Source organism: Mauremys reevesii, linkage group 16, assembly GCF_016161935.1.
Source record: "Mauremys reevesii isolate NIE-2019 linkage group 16, ASM1616193v1, whole genome shotgun sequence".
Lineage (NCBI taxonomy): Eukaryota > Metazoa > Chordata > Testudines > Geoemydidae > Mauremys > Mauremys reevesii.
Genome location: NC_052638.1, coordinates 11,554,783 through 11,568,300, shown reverse-complemented (window position 1 = coordinate 11,568,300; position 13,518 = coordinate 11,554,783). Strand labels below are relative to the sequence as shown.

Sequence of the window (13,518 nt, the reverse complement as noted above, 5' to 3'; positions counted from 1 at the left end):
GATTCCTGGTGGCCAGTTTCTACGGATGCTTTTTTCCCCAAGTTGTTGGCACTTTATCACAGAACTCTGCGCCTTTCTTTTCAGGTGTATGAAAGAGGGACCAACGTGGACCAGTTTGTGACCCGTTTCCTATTGAAGGAGACTGCCAACCAGATCCAGTCTCTGCTGAGCTCTGTGGAGAGTGCTGTTGATGCCATTGATGAGCAAACCAATCAGATCAGGTTGGTAATATCTTCTTGTCTTCTGCATTCTACACCCTACTGCTGCTCTAATAGACTAATCTGTTTTGTTTGTTAACCAGCCTTTTTTACTACCATGGTGCTGCTGGGGAATGTTTATGTATTCTGTCTCTTGAACTGGTGGAGCCACCTTTCTCAAACACTGTTTATTTCATAGTGTATTATGGAACAAACAGACAAGTGAAACTAGAAGCTCAAACTAGAAATAGGAAACGAAGTTTTAATTTTGATAAGTTGGAAATATGCTTCAAAGAGTGAAAATTGTGACGTTCAGCCCTATGCAGAGGGCCAGCACCAGGAGGCCAGACACCACTTCAGACCTCAGGGCAATCCTTCCCAGTGTGCTAGGGAGACCAGCACGTCTTCCTCTCCATAGCTGGCCGGTGCTCTGGGCATGTTCTTACCGTCTCACTCCATCTCTTTGTGTCTCAGCGTGTGAGACAGGTCCTGAGCTTAGGAAAGCAAGGAGATTGCAGTGGATAGGCCCCTGTACTGTGGGGAAGAATGAAGGAAGAGGGGCCTGTGATCCTTCCACACCCACACAAGGGCCTGCCAAATTCTGGCCATTGGGAGTGCATGCAAGCACTGAGCTGTGCAAGGTAGCTTGTTTTGCTGTTGCTGGACTGTGCACATTGGCTTGGAAACTTAGAGCTACTGCTGAGGACTGCACTGCAGGCATTAATCTTCCATAAGAAAAGAAATAGCATTGAAGCAGCTGCTAGCGCAGAATTAAATGGCACTTGCAAATAAATGTAATAAAAATGCAGGTCATGTCTGAGACCTCATCTACTTGACAGCATCCCTTGCAGTCTGTTTATAAATAAGTAATGATTTTTAAAAAGATTTCAGGAGCGGCATGTTGCTGAACCCAACACTCTTGGTAACTTTACTCTTTGCGAGGAGGCATCAGGAAATAAATCAGAGGGCAGACGGCCATATGGCCAATAGATAGTTGATGAAGCAGGCAAACAAAAGTGCTTTCACTCAAAGCTTCTACTTTATTTAGTCTCCAACACTTACACATGTCCACCACAGGTTAGTAGAGCACCCCAAATCACCCCCAGATTCATATTTACCCAGGGTCTTGAGGAGGTCTTGAGTGGATAACCGTAGACTTCCAGTGGCCAGCCTTCTGTTTGCAGGGAAACTTGAGAGGTGTCCAAGTGTTCAAATGTCCACCAAGCTCAGATTTCTTCTTCTCTTTATATCTAATTTGTTAGTATTACATAGCTTGCTCATCAAAAAAACTGCTGCGTAGAAGCCAAGTTCAGGATGGAGATTTCCAGCCTGTAGTTTTCCAGTGTGTCAGGCAGGGAGGTTTCCATCAGTTTAACCTGTTGTGTTTCACATAGCTTAGTTAACTATTGTCAAACTTTTCATCTCGCAAAACCACATGCTTCAGAAAAACAACTCAAGTCAGGAGGGCAGAGGGTTGTGTTTACTCCTTGAGGTCACTCCTTCCCACTCCCCTCCTGGTCTGTTAGTTGTGATAAGGTTTCAGAAAGGCCTCCTTTTACCTGCTTTCAGCAATAAGCATAACAACTGGTATTCCAGCTGTGGGCAATGGTTCACACATGTTACTGGGCTTTGGGCTGTCAAAAATCTGCCCCTACAGAGCTCCAAACTCAACCTCATCCTACCTTCTTCTCTGCTTTCCTGCCCCCTTGCAAATATTGAATCATCATCCGTTTTGGAAAGTTTTAGATTTAAGACTACTTGCAACTGCTCTAAAACTTAATGATCTGTAATTTCTGGGAGTGCTGACCTCGCTACTCTTGACTCAATTCAGCATGTTTCACCAACCCTCACTTAAAAATAGAAATGTCTTCAGCCGCTCATGTGCATTGTTAGATAATCTGTGTTTCATTGCAAACTTATTTGCTTGGAGAACTGGTTTAAGCTAAATTGACAAAAGCGCTTTTTTGCCAGTATAAGCTGTGTCTACACTAGAAGAGTTGGTCGGTATAGCTATACCGGAAAACTTTTTAAGTGTAGACAAGGACTAAGGCTATGGAGCACCAGGTTACATACTTACATACTTTACCAGTATACTGGACTGGTTGGTATTTTTAGCCAGTATGTGAGCTCCAGTGCCGATGTACCCTAAGTAAATCTGGATGGACTCTAGAAGCCTCCGTGGGTATAACGTACACCTTGAGGGTGGCAGAAGAAGGTTGCAAGTTCCACTTTCTTGGGCAGCCTCTAGGCTTTGCTTGGGTTCAGCTTGACTTCATTAGGTTCTTGTCTGAATTTTGCCTGGTAACTCTACCAGCTCAGCATTATTTATTAAATTCTAAAACTTCTACTTAATGTCTATGTTCATAGTCACCACCTCCCACTGCCAGACCAGTGAGGCTGCTTTTCGTCCCAGAAATCACAGCATGGATATTTCATACTCTTTAATTTATTTCCCTCTGCAGTGACCTCTGGTCTTCTGATGTTCTAATAAGTATGATCCAATGTAAAAATGGCAGAGGAGGCCGTTATCTGAGGTTCTAGATAAGTCATGGAGAGGGAGTATAGGAAAAGAGGTCAAGGGCATTGTACCCATGCCAGTGAGTTGGCAGCACTGATTGGTACCGATACCCTGCAAATTCTTACTCAGTTCAGCACATGGCAGGATCAGGCCATAAAAAAGTGACTCTTAAATCCTGAGCAGGAGTTTTTCATAATCTGCATAGCACAGCGTAGTGCTCTCTGTCCTGACAGTAAAAGATGGAGGACAAGAAGAGTTTCAGGTTTTCCTTTTTAAAGTATAAGTAAAGACAAATACCCTAAAGCACAGCCTGAAACTTAACATAGAGAGTCCCTGGGTGTCAATGTCATGCATCTCCATGGAGTAATGAGCTCACTTACTGTAACCAAAACAGGTTGCCATAGAAACAGTATAGGGGAAATCAGAAGCTCTTTTCTCCTGATATGTATGAAAACCAGCAGGGTGAGAAGGTGTTGGTGGGGCAGATTTTTTTTTCAATCTGTTGAAGATTTATAGGACTGAGATACTGTTTCAAATGTTATAAATGAGACCGCTTTTAGCTCAAGTTTTAAAGCAGTGAAAACTGCCCTTTAATAAAATAGTGTTTTAAAACTCCGGCTCTATTTTCCCCATTTAATTTGTGAGCAATATTTATGCCAAAGTAAACGTATCAGTAATTGAGATTTCCAGTTGCATATACCCTCTGCCAATCATCACTCTGAACATACTACTAAATCAGTGTAAGAAACGTAAAAGCCAAAGGACATTGGGTCAGTTTAATCTCTGCTGCAGCTTCCTCTGAAATCATTTCTGTACTCCAGGGATGTATTTGTCCTTGTATTTCTTATGAATCCCTCCACACACAGACAGTTATCTCTTCATATTTGGTCACCCAGTGAAGTTTAGTCCATGAGCTGCTATGCAAATGGGTTTCTAATGTCAGGATTCTACATGTGTGAATAGATAATAAAGAGGAAATTATTCAATTGTGAATGGCAATATTTTTCTCTTGTATGTCCATGGACCTCCACTGGCATGTAGAGAGAGCAGAGCAGAAGAGCTAAGTCAAGGTGCACAATGATGACCAGAGGGGAGCATTTTGTTCTAAGTTTCCAATTCTTTGAGTCTCTTGGAGAAAATCAGTTAATGTTCATGGATGTTGAAAGGCTAAAATATTCCCTAGTTTACATTTCACTTCTTGACACTTTTGGTTGCAGGACTACAGGTATACAAATGTGCACCTATCACCTGCTTTTTAGAGTACCGACAACTCCTGTTCACTTGAATGAAAGCTACCAGTCCTTAGCACCTCTGAAAATCAGGCCCAACACAATCTTATGTATATTCCCAAATTTGGGATCTGCACTGGCACATGAGAAAGAGCAGAGTAGACGCATGTGTGACCATACATAAATACGTGCTTGCCTTCTAACTGAACAATAGATTGGCACTTTGACTGTAAACAACAGGTCCCGTCTTTTAATGAGTACAGGTTCTTATATTGGGAATCAGAACGTTGATGGTTTGGCAGATCAGAATGGCAGCCTTCAGCAAGGTGACAAACACCTTGTGATAAAAGAGTTTAAAGTCAATCTCACTCATTGTTGAAATGTGGGGGCATCCGCCTTTCATGCCTAGTTGCCTTTAATTAATAGAAGAGATGATTTAATTTTTTCCTTTTTTATGGTTTTTAATGTAAATATGCCACATGCTAGCACCAACCGAGATGAAAACTGGCTTTGGGAGGGTCAGATGTTCTCCAGCACATTCTGTCGTCATGCTGGCAATATATCAGATGTTGCAAATTAAAACAAGAGTACCTGCTGGGTGCAGAATGCTAGAAGAAAAGCTCTTTGAAGTTTTGGAAACAGTGCAGTTTGGGGGAGACGGTCATTCAGAAACTCATTTTCCTGTGCTTTGGGTAACAAACTTTTGGGTTAAGTTTTCTGTTGGTTTTGATACTCTATCCCCTTCCCCTCTTTGTGTCTTTCCTCCTCTACAAGCCCCACTCACACCAGTAGTTATTTATTTGGCATTTGCAATCCAGTCAAGCCAAGACACAGTGTTCTTATCGATGATGTTCAAGGCAGGAAGATCTCCAGGAAATTGAGTCATTTTGCAGTCCTCAACACTACGTGTCATGGTTTGTGGCTGCCTACATTGAAATAGTGGACTGTCTCTAAAACACTACCGAAATTCCACTGCAGCACAAATTCCATGTCCGGTACGAAACTGGTTTGGAAGGCTCCATTGCCTTTGCGGTAAATCAAACCCGGGTTGACACTGAGTAAGGTCCGAGACAAGATAATTACTTGTCACTTTCTCTGCGAACCATGTCCTTTACCATAAATCCCTCACCCAATAAACTTATCCACAATGGGTGACATGAGGGCAGATGACCATATGGTGCATTAAGCAAGTCTTTAATTAGCAGTAGATGTGGCATATCACACAATTTTGTCATGAGCTTTGCTACGCTTTCCTCTCTGTGAACACTGGGCAAAGCAATATTGCAGAGAACCAATAGCCATGGTAGAGGAATAGATTTAAGTGTGCCTAAAATGATCTGCATGGTGGAATTAAGTTGTGTGTTGGTCTTCATTGTATGAGACAAGCGAACCCATGCTGGAGTGCAGTACTCCACTGCTGAGTAACAGAGTGCCAAGGCTGAAGTGTATAACGTTTGGGTGTTGGTGCCCCATGTCGTTCTGGACAGTTTTCTAAGCAGGTGGTTGCACGTTTTGACCTTAGTCGCTGTCTTTGTTAGATGATCACAATATGTAAGAGGTCTGTCCAGTGTGATCCCTAGATAAACTGGGTGTGAATCATGCTTTATTCACTGACCATTGAGAACTGTGTTCAGCTTTCTGTCTGCTTGTGCATGATGTAAGTGGAAGACACTCAACGCAGTCTTACTTCCACTTGATATCAGGCACCACTGACAACAATAATGGACCATAGCCACCATATTTGCATTCAGAACACTTTCAAGTATGTCAAAGGAGTGTGACTGAGTGCTGAGGTACATGTCGTCTGCATAAACAAACTTGCGAGACTCAGTAGGTCATTTGAATATAAGTTGAATAACATTGGAGATAATACTCATCCTTGGGGCGGGGGGGTGGATTCTTCTGGTGCCTCCAAGCACCAGTGCTGGCTGTACTGTTTTCGCCGCCTCAAGCAGCGTGCCGAATTGCCGCCGTGGGCAGTCCATGTGCCCTTAGGGCGGCATGCGCGTTTCTGCGGCAGCGGCAATTCGGCGGCAGCTTCTGTCTTCAGCCGGAAGACAGAAGCTGTGCCGCCGCAGACAGCTGAACATAGAAGCTGCCGCCGAATTGCCACCGCCATGGAAATGCATGTGCCACCCTAAGGGCACACGGACTGCCCCCGCCGTCCACGGCAGCAATTCAGCACGCTGCTTGGGGGCAAAAACACAAAGACTGCTGCCCCTTGCAGATTGCTGCCCCAAGCACCTGCTTGGAATGCTGGTGCCTGGAGCCGACCCTGCCAAGCACTTGTTCTATCAAATTGCAATTTCTGAAAAAACAGAGCAATCACACATATTAACCAACCTGGCATGGTTCTAAACAATTTCACCAACAGGTCCATGTACCAGACCATATGATACGGGTCTTCCACAGTATTCTTGCCAGCAAGTTAAAGTAGTATGGACTGGATGAATAGACTTTAAGGTGGATAGAAAGCTGGCTAGATCATCGGGCTCAACGGGTAGTGATCAGTGGCTCCATGTCTAGTTGGCAGCCGGTATCAAGCAGAGTGCCCCAAGGGTCGGTCCTGGGGCCGGTTTTGTTCAGTATCTTCATTAATGATCTGAAGGATGGCGTGGACTGCACCTTCAGCAAGTTTGCAGATGACACTAAACTGGGAGGAGTGGTAGATACGCTGGAGGGTAGGGATAGGATACAGGGGGACCTAGACAAATTAGAGGATTGGGCCAAAAGAAATCTGATGAGGTTCAACAAGGACAAGTGCACAGTCATTGCCAGCAAAGAGAGGCCTCATCTGGAGTACTGTAGCCAGTTTTGGGCCCCACACTACAAGAAGGATGTGGAAAAATTGGAAAGAGTCCAGTGGAGGGCAACAAAAATGATTAGGGGGCTGGAGCACAAGACTTATGAGGAGAGGCTGAGGGAACTGGGATTGTTTAGTCTGCAGAAGAGAAGAGTGTGTGTGGGGGGGGAATTTGATAGCTGCTTTCAGCTACTTGAAAGGGGATTCCAAAGAGGATGGATCTAAACTATTTTCAGTGGTACCGCAGATGACAGAACAAGGAGCAATGGTCTCAAGTTGCAGTGGGTGAGATTTAGGTTGGATATTAGGAAAAACTACGAGGGTGGTGAAGCACTGGAATGGGTTACCTAGGGAGGTGGTGGAATCTCCTTCCTTAGAGGTTTTTCAGGCTTGACAAAGCCCTGGCTGGGATGATTTAGTTGGAGGTTGGTCTTGCTTTGAGCAGGAGGTTGGACTAGATGATCTCCTGAGGTCCCTTCCAACCCTGATATCTATGGTTCTATGTGGCATGGTCAGGTCAAGGAAAACTGAACCAGTCTTCAGCTTATGTTGGAATCCATTTTTGATGAAAGTTGTAAGTGCCAGATGACCGCAGCAAAAGCCAGCTTGCTCTGGTGCCAACACAGATGGTGAAATTCTTTGCAAAATCAGATGCTTAAGCATCTCAAAGCAGACGTTTAGAAGTGAAATTGGTCTGTAACTCGAAGGCAAGTGTTGGTCTTTCCCAGGTTTCAGCAAGGCAATGACCTTCGCTGGGCGCCAGATTCTAGGTGATCTGGATTCCCGCAGAACTCTGTTGAAAAACCGAACAAGCCATTCCCGAGCGCGAGGACCCAATATCAAATAAGATTCTAGCAGTGAGCAGGCAGCTCTGCGCTGGCGCCGGGCGCCAGCGCGTCCCGGCGCCCCCAGTCCGGGTCCGTCCGCTCTGGGCTCTCTGGGGCCTGGGGGCATGCATGGTGCTCCTCGCCGGCGCTGGCCTGCGGCAGGTCCCCGGCCGGTGACGAGCGGGACGCCGGACCCTGGCGTCGCGGGGCGAGCCTCGAGGCGGAGCGGGAAGACGGACCCCCCGCAGGCATGCAGGCGCAGGTCCGTCGTCCCGGACTCGACTCTGGTGCTGGCGACACGACGGAGCTCCAGCGAGCCCCCAAATGCCTCGCCCTCCTCTCAGGATGCTGCGGGCGCTTGGCCCGCTGGTGCCTAGAGCCGCCCCTGGCAGTGAGAAACAAAATCAAAGGAGTTTAGTGTTTCTCCTTCCTTTTTCTCATGCTCCCTTGCTGCTGTGATTTTCATTTTGCAGTTGCTGTCAGGGTTCAACTGAAACATACGTCCATCAAATTGCTTAATGGGCAGGATAGAGTAGTCCTACATTTGCAGGCAGACTTGATACATCACCTCCCTTGAAGCTTGGAAGGAAAGTAAATTTGCATGTCAGCCTGGTTACTTTATTTGTAAATGTACTACGGATGTGGAGGGTGCCGGATTAATAGCTTTGGAGAATGAAATCCTGTAATTAGTACAAAAACAGGTACAGCATCATCAACACCAGGGCCACATTTCTCCCTACTGCCCTGCTAGTGTGCCTAGCTTTGCCCAGTCCCAAGTGTAATATAGAGCAGCTGCTGTATTCTGTTTTACACCCGGCTATGCATGGCCCTAGGGGGTTGCTCTGGCAGCTAGATACAGTATCACAGGAACGGAGAGATGCTCCAGCCGTATGCATTGCCTCCCAGCCACACAGAGGGAAGTGTCAGGGAGTCTCCTTTACCATGCTGAAGGCAGCTTTATGTCAAGGGACTGGTGCTAAGGAGACTTAACTGGGGTTTGCATATGTCTGGGTTTTCCCGGACATGACCTCTGTTGGTAGTCCACCCTCCGTCAGGGCAGATTTTTCAAATAAGAGGAAAGGTTCGGGATTTTTCCAAACGGAGCTGACATTGCAACTCAAAGAGCTGTCTCCACGCCCTGATTGGGCCCTCCCCTGCACCCACAGCTGCTGGATCCCACCCACCTTGGCTTGCTCCGCCAGGTAAGAGGAGCTGCCAAGCACCTCTCAGCCAATCTGCTTGCCCCGCCGCAGGGCCTCAGAGCCTGACCGGGAGGGGTGACAAGGCCAGGGCCTAGATCCCTGCCCTGGGGAGGGGAAGAGGTCCACAGGGATGAACTGACTGACTGGGCTGGTGCTGCATCCCAGGCATGTGCCAGCCACCTTACCACCATGACAGGGAGCACGACCCTGCCCCCAACCTCGAGAGTGAGACTGCAGGTATCTCCTCCAGCATTCTCCCAAATACCCTCTCCCAATACACATACCCCTCCAGCACCCCGCCCAGTACACACACACATCCCTCCAGCACCCCCAAATACCCTCTCCCAATACACATACCCCTCCAGCACCCCCACTACACACACGAACCCTACACCACCCCCAAATACCTACTCCCAATACATACACCCCTTCAGCACCCCCGCCCAGTACACACACATATACCTCCACCACTCCCAAATACCCCCTCTCAATACACACACTCCTCCAGCACCCCCAGTACACACACACACCCCTCCACCACCCTCAAATACCCCCCAGTACACACATCCCCTCCACCACCCCCAAATACCCTCTCTCAATACACCCACCTCCAGCACCCCCACTACACACACGAACCCCTACACCACCCCCAAATACCCACTCCCAATACACACACCCCTCCAGCACCCCCACCCAGTACACATACACACACCCCTCCAGCACGCCTGCCCAGTACACACACACACGCCCCTCCAGCACCCCCAAATACCCTCTCCCAATACACATACCCCTCCAGCACCCCCGCCCAGTACACACACATATACCCCTCCAGCACCCCCAAATACCCTCTCCCAATACACATACCCCTCCAGCACCCCTCCCAGTACACACACACAGACACACACACCCCTCCACCACCCCCAAATACTCCCTCTCCCAATACACATACCCCTCCAGCACCCCCCAGTACACACACACACCCCTCCACCACCCTCAAATACTCCCCCAGTACACACATCCCCTCCACCACCCCCAAATACCCTCTCCCAATACACACACCCCACCAGCACCCCAAATACCCACTCCCAATACACACTCCACCCTCCAGCACCCCCACCCAGTACACACCTCCAGCACGCCTGCCCAGTACACACACACGCCCTCCACCACCCCCAAATACCCTCTCCCAATACACACACCCCTCCAGCACCCCGCCCAGTACACACATATATACCCCTCCAGCACCCCCAAATACCCTCTCCCAATACACATACCCCTTCAGCACCCCTCCCAGTACACACACACACACACCCCACCACCACCCCCAAATACCCCTCTCAATACACACACTCCTCCAGCACCCCAGTACACACACACACCCTCCACCACCTCAAATACTCCCCAGTACACACATCCCCTCCACCACCCCCAAATACCCTCTCTCAATACACCCACCACCAGCACCCCCACTACACACACGAACCCCTACACCACCCCCAAATACCCACTCCCAATACACACCCCCACCCAGTACACACACACACACCCCTCCAGCACGCCTGCCCAGTACACACACACATGCCCCTCCAGCACCCCCAAATACCCTCTCCCAATACACATACCCCTCCAGCACCCCCGCTCAGTACACACACACACACACACACCCCTCCAGCACCCCCCAGTACACACACACACACCCCTCCAGCACCCCCGCCCAGTACACACACACACACACCCCTCCAGCACCCCCAAATACCCTCTCCCAATACACATACCTCTCCAGCACTGTCGCCCAGTACACACACACACACACACACATACACACACCCCCCACCCCCAAATACCCCCTTCCAGTACACACACACCCCTCCACTACCCCCAAATACCCCCTCTCAAAACACATACCCCTCCAGCACCCCTTTCAGTACACACACACACCCCTCCACCACCCGCAAATACCCCCCGAAGTACACACACCCCTCCAGCATCCCTCTCAGTACACACACACACACACACACACATCCCTCCACCACCCCCAAATACCCCCTTCCAGTACACACATACCCTCCAGTTTTCCCCCTGCCCCAGGGGCAGTGTCCTTTATTTGGGAACTTGAAATATGGCAACCCTAGACTTAACAGGCATGAGAATCAGACCCTAGATACGACAGATTGTAGCATTTTCTACTGTTCCCTTTCCCAATGGTTTAACAAAAGTTTTCTATCATCTCAACACCTAGATGTGTGAAGCTTTCTTGGATGCTGACTTCATGATCTCTCAGTAATTCACACCCCTACTAGCTTCTCCATTCCAAGTCTGTAACATTAAATATTTGGCTGTTGCACCAGAGACTAAACTAATCTGTCTTCTGCTTTTGGAGAAAAATGCTAGCCCCAATGATGCTGAAAATACACACCTGCTAATTACCAAAAGCCCACAGCCTGCCTTGCACTTTCCGCAAAAGAGTTAAAGAATCAGGTTTCTTTAAGCCTAATTGGATTTGCAAGCTATTTTGCTAATATGAATAAAGTCTCTAACTGAGCAATGCAGTACAAAATTCAGATAACAGAAGATGTGTGCACAGAACAGAAAGTGTAGTTGCCTGGGTTTAGGTAGCCCAGATGATATCTTGCAACATTTTCCAGGTCAGGTGGGAACGTAGTTAATTTCCATGACTAAGAACAGAATTCTTCTGTCAATTTGGAAGCCACGTAATGGCCTTCAGCAAAGCTTTTTATAATGCACAATATGAAATTTGGGTAAACATGAGAGCTCAGTGGACACAATGATGAGGAAATGAGTCTTCAGATGGAGCAGTCAGAGATCACTGAAGACATCATTTTCATTTATAAGCCTGTGTACGAGCCCCATACGTAATGTTGTTTTCTTATTGTTGTATGCTAAGGAGATTTCAATAGTAACGGGGAAAAAAAGTCTGAGTAAATTATCTCACTATTCTGTATAAAATCGCAGAGATGATCTAAAAATTATATAGAGGGCTGTAAAATGAAGTACAACAGCAGAGATACCATGAGACACATCATTACACATTTTAAAAAATTGCCATCTCTTCTTGCATAATATCCTGAATATTGACAGGGTATTATTCAGGAACTGACAGTGGAATTATTCAAGCCATTGTAATCATGTGTCTCTCTCTTGGTACCCTCTCCATTGTTCTCTATTTTTAACTAGTGTCTGCTTTTGGGACCATCTGTCAGATGCATTTGCCATCCCCCTATAGAAATCTTGAAATATCAAGGATATACTGGCTGATCTCCGGGACAATAGCAGGCTGGAAATTGTTCCCTTGACAATTAACTCCGCTGCATGTCACATTGTATTCGCTTTTACAGACTAACAACTTCAAGGTGGCAGTAGACCATTATCAAAGAGTTGAAATATCCACAGCGGCCTGAGTGTTTCACTTTATGATATACTCATTTCAGTGCATCGTGCGTGCATTTCAATTACCTTCTGGCTAGAATTTTTAAATGAGCTTAGCTCCCATTTAGGGACCAAAATAAGTGGCCAGATTTTGAGCCTGTTGAATGCTGAAGTCTATTGAATATCTGGCCATAAGTGTCACAATGGGAGGTGTTTGATGTTCAGCACTTCAAAATCTGCTCATGGTTTCATTGTTTAAGAGTGAGCTGAGCTCTGCTGAAAATCTGGCCCAGATTGTGGGTGCTGAGCAGTTGAAAATTTGGCACATGATCTACATGGTATATCACGTGTAGATAAAAGTATCTATTATGTCTTGAACAGCGTATCATAGAGATAATTTTAAATATTTGTCAGGTTAATGAATAGGAGGATGGAGAGTGGGCATTTAATGTGTCTTTGAAGAATTATGAGTCACTGTTGTCCAAAGTTTATTGTATATTCTAGTATTTGCCAGCTGGTAGCTCATCTGATTGTCTTTAGTGGACATTCACATCTCCATGAAAACTTCCATCCATCTCTCAAATTGCAGGACAATGCCAACGTCAATATTTTACTTACAGATCTGTATTCTAATTACCATGTATTATTCCAAAACAATATACCTATTTATGGTGCTTTTCTCTAACTGGTCTTTCCATAGTGCTGTTCAGTAGTAGCGAATCCTTTCTTTCAAACATTTTAAATGTTTTCCATGTTGCTCATTCATTTAGCATGCATTGCTGAAACTTCCTCAGGATGCACAGTGTACATACATTTGTATAGCTTTGAGAAGTGTTTTAAGTTTTTAAAAAAGTGAATTCTATAATTTGAGGTATAAAGGTAGGTTAAATGATAATGACTTTGGGCACTTGAGATATTATGCAGCCCATCTTACAAGTTGTTGCACACAGATTTATGTCCATTGCATCCAGCATTGGAACATGCTCAGTCTCACTTCGGTGCTTTTCTCTGTTGGTTTCCGTTTTTATTTTATTTTATTTTATTATTTTTATTTGTATTTAGTTATTCAAAGAGCAGAAAGAGAAAGTTTCTAGGATTACATTGAAATATACTGCACATTCTGCCACTTGTATAAAAGAAATCGATTCATAGAGGAAGAAAAACGCATGCATGCATTGTTTATGAATGAAAATAGCCTGTTAGTCTAGAATCATGGACACGAGTCTAGTCAATTCCTGCCTTGCGATAAAAAGAGCGTGATAATTGGCCAGTGAGCCCATCCCCGTGCAACTGTTGTCATTGTGCAAACCATTGCTGATCAAGGAGGAGCATAGGAAAACGAGGGGGCAAGGTTA

The 13,518-nt window shown here is 46.3% G+C and overlaps 1 protein-coding gene across 7 annotated transcripts in view; it reads left to right on the top strand.

The window, feature by feature from the left end:
* NECAB2 (N-terminal EF-hand calcium binding protein 2) overlaps positions 1-13,518 on the top strand; it is a 355,015-nt gene that overhangs the window by 280,440 nt on the left and 61,057 nt on the right. For all 7 annotated transcript variants that reach the window (XM_039503542.1, XM_039503545.1, XM_039503544.1 and 4 more), the window contains one exon: positions 85-221. In XM_039503542.1, coding sequence (XP_039359476.1) covers positions 85-221 — 137 coding nt within the window. The remainder of the gene's footprint in view (positions 1-84; positions 222-13,518) is intronic.